Source organism: Arabidopsis thaliana, chromosome 4 (genome assembly GCF_000001735.4).
Source record: "Arabidopsis thaliana chromosome 4, partial sequence".
NCBI lineage: Eukaryota > Viridiplantae > Streptophyta > Magnoliopsida > Brassicales > Brassicaceae > Arabidopsis > Arabidopsis thaliana.
This window is the reverse complement of record NC_003075.7, coordinates 16,853,198-16,871,606: the sequence shown is the minus strand read 5'-3', so window position 1 is coordinate 16,871,606 and position 18,409 is coordinate 16,853,198. Positions and strand designations below refer to the sequence as shown.

At 35.3% G+C, this 18,409-nt stretch overlaps 5 protein-coding genes and 1 long non-coding RNA gene across 15 annotated transcripts; 2 read left to right on the top strand and 4 right to left on the bottom strand.

Moving 5' to 3' along the window:
- Positions 1-79: 79 nt before the first annotated feature.
- Positions 80-6,303, bottom strand: MLH3 (MUTL protein homolog 3; the record flags this gene model as incomplete). Of its 8 annotated transcripts, NM_001342355.1 has the most annotated exons (24): positions 80-238; positions 314-399; positions 514-586; positions 669-728; positions 831-879; positions 999-1,105; positions 1,224-1,277; positions 1,384-1,428; positions 1,584-1,784; positions 1,886-1,959; positions 2,185-2,379; positions 2,487-3,788; positions 3,920-4,000; positions 4,081-4,150; positions 4,230-4,450; positions 4,556-4,571; positions 4,678-4,837; positions 4,904-4,996; positions 5,109-5,166; positions 5,342-5,399; positions 5,489-5,643; positions 5,725-5,772; positions 5,862-5,913; positions 5,994-6,303. In NM_001342355.1, 24 exons carry the CDS (start codon positions 6,117-6,119, stop codon positions 80-82), a joined length of 3,543 nt encoding a protein of 1,180 aa, NP_001328252.1. The 8 variants fall into 8 exon arrangements, with proteins under 8 accessions (NP_001328252.1, NP_001328253.1, NP_001320143.1 ...); NM_001342356.1 differs by lacking the exon at positions 3,920-4,000; NM_001342354.1 differs by lacking the exon at positions 4,556-4,571 and having other exon boundaries at positions 2,487-3,824; positions 4,230-4,386; positions 4,709-4,837; positions 5,994-6,119.
- On the top strand, positions 6,237-6,359 carry AT4G35519 (uncharacterized protein; the record flags this gene model as incomplete). The annotated part of the gene is made up of 1 exon (NM_001125649.1): positions 6,237-6,359. One exon carries the CDS (start codon positions 6,237-6,239, stop codon positions 6,357-6,359), a length of 123 nt encoding a protein of 40 aa, NP_001119121.1.
- A 2,827-nt stretch (positions 6,360-9,186) lies between these two features.
- On the top strand, positions 9,187-11,155 carry AT4G35510 (PHD finger-like protein). Its single transcript, NM_119716.5, has 2 exons — positions 9,187-9,420; positions 9,868-11,155. The coding sequence occupies exon 2, from the start codon at positions 9,894-9,896 to the stop codon at positions 10,893-10,895; it is 1,002 nt and encodes a 333-aa protein (NP_195276.3). The 5' UTR covers positions 9,187-9,420; positions 9,868-9,893; the 3' UTR covers positions 10,896-11,155.
- An 831-nt stretch (positions 11,156-11,986) lies between these two features.
- On the bottom strand, positions 11,987-14,577 carry AT4G35500 (Protein kinase superfamily protein). 2 transcript variants are annotated; one of them, NM_202960.1, is made up of 5 exons: positions 13,950-14,254; positions 13,505-13,536; positions 12,703-13,468; positions 12,566-12,613; positions 12,004-12,490 (listed from the first exon to the last, which is right to left on the bottom strand). In NM_202960.1, exons 1-5 carry the CDS (start codon positions 14,130-14,132, stop codon positions 12,200-12,202), a joined length of 1,320 nt encoding a protein of 439 aa, NP_974689.1. In that variant the 5' UTR covers positions 14,133-14,254; the 3' UTR covers positions 12,004-12,199. The 2 variants fall into 2 exon arrangements, with proteins under 2 accessions (NP_195275.1, NP_974689.1); NM_119715.3 differs by lacking the exon at positions 13,505-13,536 and having other exon boundaries at positions 11,987-12,490; positions 12,703-13,497; positions 13,950-14,577.
- Positions 14,578-14,670: 93 nt separating this feature from the next.
- On the bottom strand, positions 14,671-15,782 carry MRPL11 (mitochondrial ribosomal protein L11). Of its 2 annotated transcripts, NM_001342353.1 has the most exons (2): positions 15,180-15,705; positions 14,671-14,905 (listed from the first exon to the last, which is right to left on the bottom strand). In NM_001342353.1, exon 1 carries the CDS (start codon positions 15,687-15,689, stop codon positions 15,222-15,224), a length of 468 nt encoding a protein of 155 aa, NP_001329916.1. In that variant the 5' UTR covers positions 15,690-15,705; the 3' UTR covers positions 14,671-14,905; positions 15,180-15,221. The 2 variants fall into 2 exon arrangements, with proteins under 2 accessions (NP_001329916.1, NP_195274.1); NM_119714.4 differs by lacking the exon at positions 14,671-14,905 and having other exon boundaries at positions 14,913-15,782.
- A 1,699-nt stretch (positions 15,783-17,481) lies between these two features.
- AT4G09155 lies at positions 17,482-17,741 on the bottom strand. The gene has a single exon (NR_142258.1). It is a non-coding gene; the product is annotated as an other RNA (long non-coding RNA).
- Positions 17,742-18,409: the final 668 nt, after the last annotated feature.

Below are 18,409 nucleotides of genomic sequence, written 5' to 3'. Positions count from 1 at the left end.
TATACATCCAAGTAGAAGATTTACAGTATGACTAAAGAGTATAGCAACCTGGGAAGGCTATGATACAGCTGCAACTTTTTTAACTTTTAGCGTTGTCTAAGCGTGATTTTGCACGATCAAGTGTAATTTCTCTGCGTTGTAAGCCATGCCACACTTGTCTTCCACTGAGCTTTGCTATCTGTTTGTGCAATGCCTTCAAATCGACAAGAGGAACTGTTGTAGGTCGCCCATGAGCACACTGTACACAGACTTAATGGGTTAATTTGATTAAAGAGATGAATTCCTTTGGTAGGATTTGATGTTTCTTACGCACCTGGAAACAAAGTGAGGTCTGCTTCAGTCCATCAATGATTAAAGAGCATTCTGACGGTAACAGACTATCTCCAAACATAATTGCACCTTAGCAGTTGTAAGAAAAACACAGTATCAGCCGAGAAACTAAGTGATGAATGGCAGTCACTTACTCATCCTTGCACATACAAAACAATTCTGAAGAGATAAGGAATATACTACCTCTACAGGCTTTGGAATTTAGGACTCGAAGAACAGATGGAGGAATAGTTGATGATCCGTCAGTATCAGCAAGCTGGTTTGCAAACGTTGAGTAAGAATTTAAAGTACGAAAAAGAAAAGAGTAGCCATGTGTGTATACACGATTCTAAGTGTACCTGCTGAAGAAACTCTAATAGATCAACATCTGATAGATTTACACCCAGAATGCATGGAACCTACAAGTGGGGTAAACAGAGTGATGATTCAAGTGAGTATAGAAACTCTTTTAACAGGCAAAAGCAGTAAGTTGAATGAAAGAGGTAGACTAATCGCCTTACCGCATTAAGTGTGATTGGTGTTGGTTTCCGCTGGATGATGCTCATGTTTCTGTAGAAAAGGAAAACAATGAATCACGAAGCCCAATCTAAAACACATAACTGAATATACGGCCTCATATATGATCAAGTATTTCATATAGTTAAGAAAAAGGAAAAAGAGTAATTTACTTCTTAAAGGACGTTGACCCTTCTACAGTAATGTTGCAGATCCAACCCCAGTCTCTTATCTGCTCTGAATAACTCTGGAGTAACTGATAACCCATCTCCGGCAGTACCTTTAATGTCAACACAAAAATTAATAATGCATCATTAATAAACTGAGGCAGAGTAGAGAACTCTGATCAAGTTCAGCAGATGATTTTATCTATTATCTAGTATCATGTTCAAACGTACCAACTCTTGGTCTGCACTCAAGTAGGTGACTGTCCTCGCTTTCCCTGCCAGGACCTATATATTTTTATTGTTTATCAATTGATTAGAAGAACAATATTATTCAAACTAGGAAACATTACAAAAGTAGTTCCATGAAGTTGAGATTCCAAGATGCTCTTACCTTTGTACGCAGCTCTTCCAAACGAATTCTTTCATCGGCAGCATGCTGTAAGAAATTGTTCCCTCAGATCAACTTGTAGCAAGACATTTATTAAGAGAAATAGTTTCCACAACTTATGGTGTCTTAGTTTGAATATATTCATCAACCATCTACAGATATAAAGTTTCCAGAATCTTAGATAAATGAGACGAAAGACGAACCTGATCAACGATGGCAACTGTTCCACAAGCAACGATTGGGATATATTTTTTATCAACCTGTTGTAGAACCTTGGCATCTTCAAGGGAGTGTCTGTTGATAGATTCAGGAACCAAGGATTCATCGGATCGTAAGTGCAGAAGTCCCGAAGATATATCAAATACACCATCTTGACCATGAAGCTCGTGTGATTCCTTGGGAACCTGCACAACGATGAAAAATATGATGGATGCTCAGTTGTCTTCCATAGATGGAAACGGAAAGTCATACTGTTAGACAAACAAACCATTTCAATTTGCCTAACCTGAGAGACCGCACAGTTATGGCGCCATTTTGTTGTGGATTTAATTGGATCCAGAAATTCCTCTGAGCTGAAGTCTGCGAGATAGATAACATACTTAAATACTCCAGATGGAAGAGGGGAGAAGAAAAAAGGAAAGACTTCCTATTAACAAACTTGGAAAGGAGCACGTTTTGACTAACAACTATAGTCTACAGCGAACTAGGAGATATGACAAAATATAATGTCTCCTCTTTTGTAGCAGTGTCTTGGAGATGATTATTCAGATAAAGAGAATACAGCTAAAATAAGATAAATATTACCTTCGTGCACATCCTCATCTTGGGTCTCTGAGTGCACAGTCCTGCAACCAGCAGATGCTTTCAAGTCTGAGGCAGAACTCAATCTTTTTTCTGTTTCTTGTATGTGGTCATACGACACATCATCAAGGATGCTGCACTTAAGATGCATTTGAGATGCATTACAAGGTTGTGTCAAACACTCCAGATCATCAGGTTCTGCAGAAAGTTAGACCTCATTACTATCTTTTATACCACATCCCCAAAACTTAAACAACAGTAGCAACAAAATAACCACATCTGAAAAAAAGACCAGAAGTATGAACCTGATGGATCAGAGTTCTTTGGTTTTGTGTCTGATTTACAACTTAAGCTGATAAATCTCTTCTTCTCTCGATAAAATGGAGGAGCAGATCGACTTCTTTTTGACCTTTGTTTACCAGCATTGTTCTGTGTGCCATCCATATAACTGAACTTTTCCTTCCTGATACTATATTGGTCAATACGCACATCATCTGCATGCCCCCACGAAGACTTGCAAATTTTATCAGCTAACTGAGTGCAGTTCTGAATAGCTGTGAAAGAGTCTGTACCGGTTTCACAGCAATCCATTTCAGGTATGACCTCGTGGTCAAATTTGATGTTGTTAGCTGCACTGAAACAAAATTCAGGGTCAGGCATCCTTCCCAGTCTCAAACTCTGTTCAAGAATTCGACAACCTTTCTGGTACTCAGACTCCCACTTGGTCGCAGAAGGTGTGGAGTACATTGGAGACCACTCAGAACTTAAACAGAAACTACCAGTAACAGAGCTCCCCACATTGACAGAAGAAAGATACTTTTTACTACCAACTTTTTCATCATAAGAATCAAATTCCGCAGTATCTATGGGGGTAATGTTAAAATCTTCTCCAATTCCAACACATCCCCTATCTGAGGAACACTGTGGAGTAAACCAATCAGTATCCTGCCATGAACTCCCTAGGGAACAATCAGGAGTCTTATCAGAATAAACATCACAGTACGAACCACCTTCTCTGGTCTCTAGGACCCGCGGACTACTTTGTTTTTCATTAGGTATCATAGGCACGACGGATTCATACCCTTCAACATGAGATAGTTTAGGCTCATGAAAGGTTAGGCTTACTCTTGAAGAGCAACCACGCAAGAGATGCTTTCCAATGCAATTGCTGACATCCAACTCATCTTTCAATCCTTGAAACTGAAAATTTAACACGTCTGAATCTTTCATAAAATCATGGTTGATATTGACAGGTGTGGTAATCTGACATCTTGTTAGAAACTGTTTACGGCACTTAGAGTCAGCAACCAAGCTTGTTTCAAGGAGGTCAGTAACTTGTGGGAAGTCTTCATTCGTTTGCATTTCTATGTCACGTGACTGTAGAAGAGAATCAGTCCGGCTTTCAAATCCAGCTACAGTACCTTGCTCTTTGGGATTCTGAATTTTCAGTTCGACTTCACATTCTGGAGACCATACATCCTTTCGTGGAGAAAAATAATCACCATCTTGTTTAAAGTCAGCAGACGGAAACAAGAGAGAACTACAAGGTGCATGATCATTACTTCTCTTCAGCTTCTTTTTTGCAGGTTCCATAGCTTCTGGCCAATCTGCATCCAGAAAATGAAGAATTGAGAAAAGGCTGCCTAGGAATGTCAAAGGGACAAACAAAAAATACTGCCCCGTTCCGATATAGAAGAATTAATGTTATATAATGTAACATTTTGAAAAACTTGTGTACCGTTTTGAAGTCTAATTTTGTCATCAATCAGGTCTTGTCTATCACCTTTTGCCAGTATATCAGCTCCCCCATCAAAAAGTTCTAAGAAAACCGTTGGAAATACATTGAAAACCCCATAAATATCAGGGATACAATCAGAGATTGAGAAAAGTGTGGCATACCAAGAATTCTATCTTTCTTCCAGTTGGCTAGAGTGATTCTTTCTATAAAGGCAAGTACAGGTCCCCACTTCTGCCACAGATAGAAATATTTGCAATCATAAAAAAAAATTAAAATCTACCTAAATTTAGATCCAAGAGAAATCTAATACCTTGAACTCAACGTGCGTCTTTGATGGTTCAAACGAGAATTCATAAAGACGGCGTGGACATGCTATGCACAGAATGTAACCAGGGTTGGATTGAAGTCTATTGCGTCTTCCTGTTTGTTGCCCATCCGTAGGCTTCCAGTCATCCGCACACTCAAAACTAGTAGCCAAGTTGTTCAGCAGCTTATGAATAGGACCTTTGCTAATGAATCTTGAATTGATATCTGTTGCTGTGAAGGCCATACAACCATATACAGAAACTGCCTAACTAAACTTCAGAAGATAGTTGATGTATAGTCACACATAAAAAGATGCAGAAATATGGATACATATATACTGCAAGGCCTGCAAGGAAAGTACCACAATTATTCAGAAAGGTAAGGCTCAAAGTTACGATCTGACAAAAAAGGGAGATAAATATTGAATCCCACAAGTGGAGCAAGTAACCTACCTTTAAACTATCTCCAGGACCAGATACATACCCAGAGACATTCAGCATGCCATCTGTAACGTTTACTTTACAAAGCGAATTTACAGCTTCGGTCCCTGCATCTCTCATCAGTAGTGAGAATGCTGAAGAAGAAGGATTGGTTTGGAAAAGCTCTTCATCACTGTAACAAGGAAACGATCAGAAGGGCGGATTTCATAAAGATATTTAAATGAAAGTAGGAACGCACCTTTCGATATCAAGAACACTGAAGGAAACATTGGAGTGCACAAGGGCAATCCGGAACACACACTTTTTGATAGATTCCAAAACTTTCTTGGGGCTACCATTGCAAAGAAAAAACATGGTCGCATGTCAAAAAAACTTGAGACAAGGCGAAGATAGATTAAAATTCAGATGTCTTAATCTAAAAAGTAAGTGTCTAAGAAACGAACCTGGATTGCATATATTTTCGTCTCACTGGCTGACTGTAAAATAGATCTCGGACAGTTACTGCATCAACCAGGTCAAGATCAGATATTAATCATGCATGTGCCAATGTTAGCCAAAAATCGAACACATTTCTCTATCGTATAGCACAAATAGTGTCTGAAAATTGTACTTAATGCTTCACTATCACAATTGGTAAGCATAATAGAAAAAGCAATGGTGACAAAAGACACATTACCCGTCGTGCCAGAGTCTTTTCTATCATCATCAATTCCAAGATGTAGACACTTGGATCCCTGAAAAGCGTTTTCAGAAGTTTAAAACCATAACCAACGCCACAGAAACTATGTAGGAGTGTTGAGTCGCATCAAAAGACATCCCATACCTTCATAACCTTTCGATAACCATTAGGCCTCCCAATAGCTTTTGTCCTAACCTCCAGTAACGAGATATCTGATATTGAAGCTAAGGCCTCTCCACGAAATCCAAAAGTTTCACTAGCTGTCTCCACGTTGGTGAAGTCGTGAAACTTTGAAGTAGCTGCTTTTACACATTGCTCATGATTAGTTTCTCATCAGATCGAAAATCATAATGAGAGAACAAAAAAGAGCCAGAACTTACCATATCTTTCTCCCAACAAAACCAAATCATCTCTTGAAACGCCTGATCCTGAAACCAAAGTCAATGAAATATTTCCAAATTAGGATTCAATGATTAGTACAAAGGTAAAAGTAATGATTTTGAAGCTATATACTCACCATCATCCACAACTTTCACAGAGCATGAAACAACACCCACGAAGATAGACACCTGAATATAGAGATATCGATAAGCAGAATTGTTCCAAACCCAGAAGAAATCGAAGAAGGAGGAACTGATATATGTGGAACCTTGGTCGCCCCAGCATCGAGACTGTTGAAGACGAGTTCTTCCACGACCCTCGCCATGTCGAACATGATAATTCCAGAACGCATGGAGTGACGAACTCCTTCCGGCAAGGGCTTGATCGTCTTCATCTCAGGATTATCGGACTGAGACACCGAGAAACAAAAACCCTAGACCCAAATTTGTAAGAAGAAAATCCCGCGGGTATCAATTACTGGAGACTGCAAAGCTGATTATCGCCATTAGACATGAAATTGAGAAAAAGGCATCGCCTTTCGCAACATAATCTCACGCTCGCTCTTAACGGGAAAGTTCAGCAACTGTGTGGAACTGGAGGGAAAATCGCAATTTGGGGGTTAGGGTTTAGCTAAACGACGGCGTTTTAGTTTTTGGCTTATACACACATATAATTTATTTAGAGATAACCCACCTTAAAGCTTTTTACCCCTCTTAAGTTATATTTCATACAAAACACAACACACACAAAAAATTGCCCCTTAAAGAAAAGTCACAAGATTTAATATATATGCCAAATTATTGAACCTATCATCCTACTATATTATTTGGGAAGTACATTTTAAATGTAACCTTAATTTTTGTAAGTAATTACATAGGTATGCCATTAGAAATAAAATTTTAAAGAGTAAATTAATTTATCTCTTTAAGGATTAAAAAATCAAATACTAATTTAATTAATTAAATTTAATTAAAAACGAAATACATTATTATTTTCCAAAAATAATAATCAATCAAAATCAACATATAAGATTTGATATCTAAATTTTAATTAATTTAATTTAATTAAAAAACGAAATACATTATTAATTTTCAAAAAAGTAACCAATTAAAATCAACAAATTATATTTGATATCTAAATTATCATATTGATTTTTTATTAATTATTATAGTTCACTTCTCATCTTTATATGATTTTATTTTTGCGGAAAAATAATATCATCATTATAAAAAAAGAATTAGAGTTATTTTGCATATGCTACAATTTGAATTTTTAAAAACGAATATAAACTGTTCAATACATGAAAAAATATTATAACGGGTGAAAAATAGATTTAAGAAAACTTTCTACTGAGTAACGGGTCATAATTTGAAATATTTATATTCAATTTCATACATATTATATTGAAAATTTATAATCTTATATACTACAATAATTAATAACATATTAGATGTGATTCAATTTTTAATAAAAGCTGGAAAATCCTAGAATTGACGGTTTAGATCGATATTAATACAAGATGGAATACTACAAGTGAAACTCTTAAATTAACAATCAAACTACAAGCGTATAATCTTAAACACTAAACAATATAGATAATATCAACAAAACATACACATGAAATCAATTAAATCTTAATCACATAAAAATTAGCACAAAAAAAAGTATTCAACAATTAAAATTTTATCAAATCTCTGTGTTATATAAGTTTTGATACTATATTCGAATAATGTAATATACCTTTTCAATTTGTATTCTTTAACTAATTTAAGCTAACTAATATATTTGCTAATCTTATACCTATCAAAACCGACTATCGTTTCTTATCTCTATAGTATTTTTGCAAGACTTTTTTGGTGGATTTGGATAAAAGTGTATTCGGGTCATATGCTACATTCCCCTATTAAATAAATATGGTGCACTCCGATGTTATTAGCTAAAATGTTTAGAATATAATTCAGAGTCATATCATTAATAAAATTAATATTAATAAAATAAATGATTTTTTGGCAAGACGAATTTGGAGGGACGGGTTTTTGAATCAACATTAATAAAAAAGTAAAATATAATTAATCCACCGTTTTAATACGGGTTAAATCTTTAATTAATTATTTTTTAAGACCACTAATATTAAACATATCAAATCATCCTAATTTAGAAAAGATTATATAAAACCAAAAATGTTATGTGGTATGTATAATGTTACTATATATAAAATTAAACAATAAAATATAAATGTATTAGAGAATGATACAATGTGCAAAACTTTTATATATAAAAAATAATTCTTAAATTTTAAAAATTACTACTTTAAAAAAAAAATCACGGGACGGGTAAAAAAATTAAAGAACGGGTTTTATTTTGGAATTAGGTTATATGGTGGATGTATTTGAATCAATATTTATAAAATTTTAAAATATTATTAATATGCTGTTTAAGTAGGGATTAAAACTTCAGTTTTTTAACAATTATCTCATGGATTCGTAGTATAGCGTTACCTAATAATAATTATAAACTGTAAAATAAAAATATTTTATAAAAATAAAATTTGCAAGTTTTAATATATATTATTTTTTAAAAATAAATCGTCTCGCGGTATACCGCGGGTTAAAATCTAGTTTTATCTATTGTGGACAACAAACAAACTATTTTATCTATAATTTAAACAAAATCCTTCCAAGAAGAAGTGAATCTTAAAATACGTTATAAAATTCTTTAATGACGAATGATAATATTAATTAAAAAGAACGACAAAAAAAAGGTCTAAATGGTGTTGAATTGTTGATATATTTTCCCTACAGTGTTGATGATATTTTTTTTATGATATTGTTTTGGTCACACTGTTGATAATTACGATGTAATAATTCCATAAATTTCTTTGTATAAAATGATATCATTAACTTTGTTGGGGTCTATTGAGATTTGAGAATGATACGGCAAGTGGATGGTGAAGTTGACTGTCTCTGCCAAACATATTAGTTTTTCACCAAAGTAGGGACTAATGATCATAATTCTATCAGATTAATTTAATTATTTTGTCGAATTCTTTTTTTTCCCCAAAACTAAGATCTTGGATCAACCACGTTGCTTTAATATCCATCCACCATAAAAAAATCTAAAACACGTCAAATAATAAGGTGGTTCCATTTGTATGTCGATTACACACATGATCTAAAATTCTGATACAAATTTGCAAGTATAACTCTCTTTTAAGACACAAGATCGAATCATGTTTGACTCTTTTCTATGTAATAAAAATGAAATTAACTCCGACGTAAAAAGATAAAGGTAACTCCGTAAAGAGAAATAAATGACGGCCGTTATTATAGTTAGACGGAGGGATGTAATAATAACGGAAAGCATGAGACCAGCTGGTTAATTTTCTAAGGTAAGAGATAACTGTAAGAAACAACAAATGTCAATCAAAATTACTATGTGATCATTAATTGTCCCTTAATTAATTTAAAAGAAAAAATTAAAGAAAGAAAGATTGATTTGTAGGGTTTACATATAAAAATGAAAATCGGAACAAAATTCTCTTGTCTTCTTCATCCTCCTCCTCCTCCTTTCTCTCTGCAAACCCTAATTTCCTTTCTCCTAAACTCTCTCATCTTCCTCTTTCTCTCTCTTTTCTTCCTAAATGATAAGGTAACTTCAAAACTACGACAATTCAACACTCTAAAGGACACGCCAAGGTAAAACCGAATTTGCTTGTTCTGTTGTTCATCGTGTTATACTCTCTTTTTTTAAAATTTGTTTTATACATGTGATTTATGATTCTTCTTCTTTCAATGCTGTGTGATTCCTATTATTCATCGATCACCTTATGATCGAGTAATTCAGCTCTTCTTGTCAAAAATTTCTGCTTTTAAATTATGTAATTTTTGGGATGCTTATTTGATTTATGGGTTTGAAGGATCGATTCATGTTATTGCTTAAAATATCGATCTTTATTGAAAACGGAATTGGTTTTTTGGACTCTTGTAATCTGAAATGATTCAGCTGCTGACTCCTCGTGATGTATTTTACTCTGATTTGTTGTTCCATAGTGTTATCATCGAGCTGATCTCATCCATAATTCGAATTCCGATCCATTTTAATCCGATATTAAGACACAACAACTTCGTGTTCTTGTTTCTCAGATTTAGGTTTTTAGCTTGATTCAAAAATGGAGACGAATCCGTGTGACATGAATCAGCTCGATTCCGATTCGCATCTCCCTCCTCGAAAACGATTACTTGCTGGATTCAAGAAATTTAACTCCAACGGCATTAATGGATCTTCTCCTTCAGATTTCGCTTCTTCTTCCTCTACTTCAAACTCAAACGGATCTTCCTCTGCTTCCACCAATGTTCAGACCCATCTCGGCAACTTGTTATCTTCTCCTTTCAACAATGACCAGTCACCTGAAGAGCTCGTGGAGGCAACGAGATCTGCAGCTGCTTTAGCGGTTAAAGCTGCAAAGGCTGCGAGAGCTATTGCTAACGAGAAGGCTTTGATTTCCGCTAAGGCGATTGCTGCGGCTAAGAGGGCATTGGAATTGGTTGATTCTTTTCCTAAAGAAGCAATGGCTGATTGCAAGGAGAGGTCTCCTAGGAAGAACAAGCAGAAGAAACATGTCCCCGTCGAGCTCTTGTATTCAAAGGGGCAGCTAAGAGACGAGGAAGATGATTTAGCGCGTAGGTTGCATCGAGCTATAGACAATACGTCGTATCCTAGAGTCTTGAGAACTAGCGAGGAGAATGGTCAGAGATACAAGAAGCAGAAGAAGAACAAGAGCGTAGTTGAAGGTGGGAGTAGTAGTATTATAGTGACCGGTTCTATGAAAGACATTGCTGGAGTTGTGGATTCAGACAGCTCCTATGAAGGATTAGAGATAGCTAGATCAAACAGGGATGAAGCGGATTCGATGCTGATGATGGAGAAATCAGGGGAAGAAAGCAACTCATTGGTTAAAAGAAGAGGAAGAGTGAAGCTAAAGAAGCTTCCTTTGAGCATTTGTAATTCTAGAAATCAAGAAAACGGAACTTCCTCCGCGTCTCCATTACCGGTGGCTCAGCCGCAGGAAGACGGTGGTGCGATCACGGTCATAGCAGGATCGTCGTCTTGGAAATGCCAGGACATAAAGGCACCAGAATGTGTGAAGCAGAACAAAGCCGTACGGTCATAGTGACTACCATTGTCTACAGAAAAAATGACTCTTTTTTTCAAGATTTGGTCAGCATTACCATTTTCGGTAGAAGAATCACATTGTTGTTTCCTTTTTTGGATGTGTTTTAAAATTTATGTTATATATTGTTAAATATATACATAATACATATATGGGTTTATTCGCAGTTGTTGTGTAGAAGAAAGTTTGATATTTTGGATTCATAGATGCAATAAAGTGATGTACTTGTTTTTTGTTGAATGGTAAGTTTTTTCTTCATCTAATCCATTTTTTATTTGCTAAGAAACAATTAGCTAATAAGAAAATTACAACGAAACAAATATTTTTGAATGGATTCAACGATTGGATACAGGGTGTCACGTGTAGATCCACGTGGTGATATGGAACGTGTGACACAGAAGTACACGCAAATTCTCTAAAGACAAAGCTACGAAGTCATGTACGTCACATGTGGTCTGAAAGTTAAAAACCCATCTGGCCATGTCGCTTTTTAGAATTACTACTAACTAGAGTAAATTTTTATTTTTTAATTTATATGACAGTGAAATTTCAGTTTCACCATTTAGGGTATTTTGGTTTCTATCAAACCTAAATTTATTACTTGAATAAATACATTGACAATGACATGTCTAAAATAGGAACTTCATGTTATATTTTGACCAGGTATACTAAAAAAACTCATATGATAGTCAATAAAGTATAATGTAACTGCACTATATCTACATGACGCTGACAAAAACAACCGACAGAAACATTTATATTTTTAACAAGAAAATAATTTTGTATTAACCGACAAGAAACAAATGAACTATCATTAAAAAGAGGGATAAACAAAATTTGCAATTTAGACATACGTACTACTAACTCGTAAATTATGGGATCTAGTAATTTTCTAGATTCGATCAAATACTAATTACCATTTTTTAGTTAAAATAAATTAAATTCTGATAGAAATAGATATTAAAACTTTTTGTTAGCAACCGAAACAAACCCAAAACCAAATTTGATCTAAACCCAAACCAACTGACATCTAGCAATAATATCAAAACATCAAAAGAACATTCAAAATTCAAAGTCTAAAATAAGAAGATGCAACATCTTTGTTAGTCAATTCATCGCTACATAGACATTCTTAATAAGCAACAAATGAACTCGATGGTTAAATCAATATATCATAGGTCCCCCCAAAAAAAAAAGAGAAATTATACAAAACAAAAAACATATAAAGAGAAGAAGAAAGTTATATTAAAAGAAAACGAACAAAGGAATGAAACCACAAAAAAAACAAGAAGTTTGAGTTTCTCTCACCCTTTGATATGCAAGTTGTTCATTTGGTCATCTACATTTTCTGCATCGTTCTGTGTTGTTACATTCATCCATGGATGATCCAAGCACTGTTGAGCAGTTGGTCGTTTCTCCGGCGCAAACTCAAGAATCGGAGTCAGAAACTCAGCAAACTCCTTTGCTTCTGCTTCCGGAAGCTTATATTTATCAATCAGCAAGCGATCAAGTGGCCAATATTTCAACCGTCGGATTCTCTTTAAGTCCCCGTGTCTGTCAAAGTAGTCTTTCGATTTCGCCCCTCCAATGGCAATCTGCTCAAACAAGCATATCAAAAAGCAGACTATAAACCAAGAAAACACAGTGGGAAAGCAAAAAAAAACACATACCTTTCGAGGCATCTTTCCTAGGAGTTCCATCATAAGAGCAAGGTGATCCTAAATCCAAAACCAGATAACAAAAACGTATAAGAAATCAGGCTAAAACAATGAAGCAGCAAACTCTTGAGGTTAGATTTAGATCTTACCTCGTCTTCCCCATAACCATTTCCATCTTTAGGTGCAAATAGCATATCTCCTGTGACAAGCTCGAAAGCCGTACAACCAAAAGACCACATATCAACAGAGAAAGAGTATCCTGACTTTAGTATTACTTCAGGAGCTCGATACTGTCTTGTTTGTATCTCTTCAGCAAACTGTTTATCAGCCCAACAAGCGTTACCAAAGTCAACCACTTTGCATCTCATATCAATCCCATCTAGACTTTTTTCCGTTTTCGATGATGCTTCTTCACCTGTAACCATTGAGACTCTTCTTTCTGATATTTTAGCAACCGCTCTTTTCGCTCTTCTCTTTAGTTTCTTCTCAATCAGATTCATTGTTGATGCGCCACCGTTTGCGTTTCCCTCTGGTTTTTCTAATAGTGGGGTGAGTCCAGATCTAACGGGATCTTTGGCAGGGTCAATGGTGGAACAAAGAAGAATGTTTTCAGGTTTTAAGTCGGAGTGAATCATACCGAGCTCACGGTGCAAATAATCTAAACCAGTCAGTATACATCTGCAAATCTCCCGGACTTTATTCAGTTTCAGACCTTTGTACTGGTTGTATCTGATTAAACGGAGCAAGCTATCGCCGAGAAACTCAAGCACCATGCATAAATGCTGCCCATTTGGACCACTATGCTTGAAATGGTCAATAAGACGAACAACACATTTCGTCTTGTCGAGATCCCCATCAGCAGCAGCTGAAAGAAATTCGATTTCGTGAAGTGCAGCTTGAGCAAATTGTTGTGCACTCTTCTGAATCTTCAAAGCAACATAAGTCTACAACAAGAGACATAAAAACATACAAAGCAAAACATTCTTAGGATATACTTTATAGGGTGACAGTTACCTTCCTATGATTAAAGATTCTATAACCATTTAATACGCAATCCATTTTGAGCTAACAAATCTGGTAAACTAGAGGAGACTACTAGTACAGTGCCAAATCTAGGGCTATAATCCAACAATATCAAAATCAGAATCATCATCACATGAAGCAATGATCTTGCACTAAAATCTATTGGACTTCTAAGAGTAACAGATGCGTATTGTATATAAAGGACGAGTCTTTAGCTTGCAACAGTGCCATTGAAATGTGATTCAATCTCGATATGTCAGAGATCAGAGGCCAGATGAAAAATGAAACCAATGAATGGTTGATGTCAAAATGAAGAATTACGATCAAAGCAACAAAACAATCGAAGAAATGGGAAAAGAAGAGAGATGCGTACAGAGGTGAGCGTATCGTAGGCAAGCCAAACGGTGGAGAATTGACCCCAACCAAGCTTTCTCTGAGCGATGTAACGACCACCGGAAAAAGGATCGCCGATCCTGACGGCGTGATAACCACCTTTACGGTAAGCATCGAAACCCTCTTCTTCTCCTTCTGATCCGGAAGAAGATGAACAAGACATATCTCTATCTAAAAGACGTGTCTGAATTCCACCGGGTCGATTTTGATCGTAAAAATTGGATCTTGGCAAGGACCCAAACAAAGACAAAGAGCTTCCCTTTCTTAGAACAGAGAAAGAGAGAGAGAAAGACAAAGAGAGGAATGGCACTCAGATTGCGTGTGGCCCTGAAACGTAAGACCCTCTCCACTTTTTGCTCTTTTCTGTGATTTTTTTAATCAATCTCGTTGCTTCAGATTTTCCCGATTTAAACTTTTTTTCCCTATTTCTCTATTTTGCCCTTTGCTCCGGTCAGGTGTCTCTGTCTTATTGTTTCCCAAGGGCCAAGTCAATGTCTTGCTTGACCAAAAACATTCGATATGGTACCAAAATTTCAAAAACTTCCATAGACAGACGGCAAATTTTAAAGATCCGGTCACAAAAGCAACTAGTTCGAGCTGGACATTTCATCGAGCTTGATAGTCATAACTCATAAGCTTGGGGCTCGATTACAGACTCCAAACTAATCTCCAATGAAACACAAGAAAAGTTCTAGTTTCTCCAAACATACAACTACAAACAAAGCTGTGACACTTGAAAACATATTGCAGAAGAAGATTCAAGCAACTCAATTCAAAAGCTTTCAGTTTTGTTAATTTGAGATTGTTGTTTCCTTAAGATCCTACTTATGTCTTGCCATTTCAGACCACCCCCATTGTTCCTTCAAATCACTGAGCTATGAACACACAATTCTCTGAAAAAATCGAATTTACAGAGGAAAACTTCTTCCATGGAATCTGATATATCAAGTTAAAGGACCAAACTTTAGAATACTTTGCTCATACGAACAATTTCTACATCCACAACAACAACAATGCAATGTCTTTACTGTCCAAATTATTCAAACGATCAAAGTTAAACAAACTCAATATCTATTTTGATTTTGGAAAGCTTTTGGAGCTCAATTATCCATTGAAACAAACAACACAATGGAAGTAACACCAAAACACAAAACAATCTGTGAAATTCATTCATGGTTTATACTTTACTACTCAAAGCAAAGACGTTTACCAGAAGCAAATTGATTCCACTCTTTCATCAGAAACCCTAAAATCACTCCAAATCCTGAACGATCTTGATACCCATAGAATTAGCAGTACCAATGATGGATTTGCAAATCGATTCCAACGGCATATACTGACAAAACGGATCCGTCTGCTTCACCTTCGCGATCTCGTACACGTGTCTCACCGATAGCGTCGTCACCGACAAATGACCCGGGCGTGTGCTTCCTTTATCGACTCCAGCTGCTTTCTTGATGTACCACGACACCGTCGGAGACTTGACGGTGAATTCGAAAGAGTTGTCCTTGAACGCCGTTATCGTCACGGCCATCGGAGTGTCTGGTTTGTACTTTTGAGTCCTAGCGTTGAAGTCTTTGCAGAAAGCCATCAGGTTAAGCCTGTACTGACCTAGCGCCGGACCTACCGGTGGGGCTGGCCTCGCTCCTCCCGCCGGAACGGTTAGCCTTATTGTTGCCGCCACTGGTCGCCGTAGGATCTCCTTCGCAGCAGCCGCCATTGTTGCGATCGTGATGAGAGCTTCACTGTTCTTTGAGGGTTTTTGTGACAGTATATATTGGGCCTTTGCTTTTTATTTGGGCCTTATTTTTAGCCCATTAGATTCTAAATAATAATTTCCTATTTCGTTGTTTTGGACGTGTTGGTACCTTGGTGGGATTATCATGTCATGGGACGGTGACTGAATAATCAATAGTTAGTACATGACAAAACAATTTCAATGAATTAACAAACAGTGTTAAGTGTAATTAACTAGGAACAAATATAAATAAAGAAGATGGTTGACTTTTAACATTGCCTTGTTTGACCCTATACTACAGAAAAACTAATCAAATAAACGAACAAAGAACTTTAATTATCCAATTTTAATCTATAGTTATAAAATTCTACCTTGAGGAAAAAAAAAAGTTGCAAAATTCTATTATATTAAAATGGCATAGCGATTGAATGGAACGTTTATGACGTCATGTATATGTATATTGAAACTGATGTTTTAGTTTAATGACCCCAAAAAGTCAAAACAAGTTAGCGCACCGACATGATATTGCTATTGCGTTATAATCATGGACACATATAGAACACGTAACACACAAGCATGACTTTGACTCGTTGTTGCTGTACATTATTCAACTCTTTTAAGTCTCTCAAACTGATTGTATGGGCTTTTTGAAATTGTCAACCTTCGTTACTTCGAAACTACCATTTCTCTATCAATTATATATTGGATTCATAACCACACTACTATATGAATAAAGTTATATCTGGCTAGCTCCACTAAAGTATGAATTAGTTATATGTGGTTAGCTGGAATCGCATGGACTATATCATATATTGATTATATGTCAAGATATAAACTTACTTGCTTGTAATTGGTGCAAGTATTTGCCTATTTGGCCGTAGACCGAAAGATGTATAGAGATTTTGAACATAACAAATATAGCATCTTTATTTGAGTAAAAAACAAACAAAATTGTTGTTGTATCCAAAATATGGATTATTGATGCTCCAAACCCCAGTACAATCGATGCTTCCAAAGTCCATAATTGTCGTTGTTTTTCCCGTTTATTACATGTCATAATTAATGCTTCCGTTCTCAATTATTGTTGATTTTCTTCTATTTAATCCGATGTGCTAAGAATGTCTTATAGTTTTAATTAGTGGTTTAATAACTCGGTTTGCTTTTTCACCTTTTTGGTTCCATATACGACGTCAAGACTCACATCACACGCATTCACGCAAAAGACTGATATTCCATTCCGATTGTACTTTGAACTTCAAAGTTATTATTCTTTTAATATCTTTTTCCATTTATTATTTTCTAAGTTCCATCTATCTATCCCTCTCTAGAGTCTAGCCCAAGACCGATAATCTTGTGATATTTCGGCTGAAAATCGTTTTAAAAAAAAAGTTTTAGGTAAAATTTATCGTCGTTGGTTTGATTTGATAATATATTGGGTTGATTCGATTTTTTAGTGTGAAAACCATATTACAATATTTCAGTTAGTAGTATGACAAGAGAGTCTAGAAACACCAAAACTTTATGCACACGTGGACGGTGGTACCTGCTGTTAATACTATAATGTAAATATATTATGCTACCTTTGAGGACACGTAGATTCATTTCAAAGATTCTGTAAATTGATAGTTATCACTTATCAAGATCCCACCTACATGGCTACATCATTCTATCCTAACATATACAAATGTAAACAAACTCGGTTATGAAAAATAATATATCTAAACTAACAACTACAGTATATCTATTAAAACAAATATGGTATTCCAAGAGGAAAACTTGACAATATCGCAAGAACTTCGAAATTCATTGAATCCAAACTTCAGCACCACCTGTCAACAAAACCATCTTCTGATCTCAATCTTTTACCCTTTTTTTTGTTTTAAAGGAATCTTTCAAGATGCCCAAAAAATTTGAAGAATGCAGAATAAAAGAGTCTAATAGAAGTAGGTTTAGGTAAGAAAGTAATTTACACTTACACCTTTTGATAATGAGTTCGTCAAACAGAACCTAAAAAGAGCGCCCACACCTACCCATCTTTTTCCATGTCTGGTTTTCTAATAATATACGGCAATTTAATTCTTTATTGTATTCGATTACGATATTTCCAAATCTCTTATCTAAATGTATTTTGGAGGAGAACATTATTTAAATTAAAACCCGTATCTATGTTGAGGCATGTTGCCCAAGATCTCCCATGCGGCTAAGAAATAATTTAGTCGTAACAGATTGTATTAGTACTTTAGATTTTTCTTAAACAAGATAACTTATTCGTTGAGACATAAATTCTGTCTTAAATCAGAAATCATAATAATTTTTGTATATGATAAAGTATTTCAATCTATAGTCTTTGAATCACACGAGGAAATGTTTATTTTTTATATTAAAGTATTAGTTTTGTCAAAAATAACAAAATGGAATGATGATATATATAGTTTTGCATACAAAAGTACCTAATTCTGTAAATTTTTGTAACGGCATAATTAAAAAAATTCAGTTGATGATTCTATTAGTTTAACTACACATACTTATATGATTTATCAATTTGTAAATCAGAACTTTATAAACTTCCAAAGTTCAAAGCATGCATTAAAAATTTAAAATCTTGGGTTGAACATTTAAATTTGGACCACTCGAGTAAACTTTGGGTTACCTAAAAATAAAGATGTTGTTTGTAGAACATCAAACTTGAATTACCCAAAAAA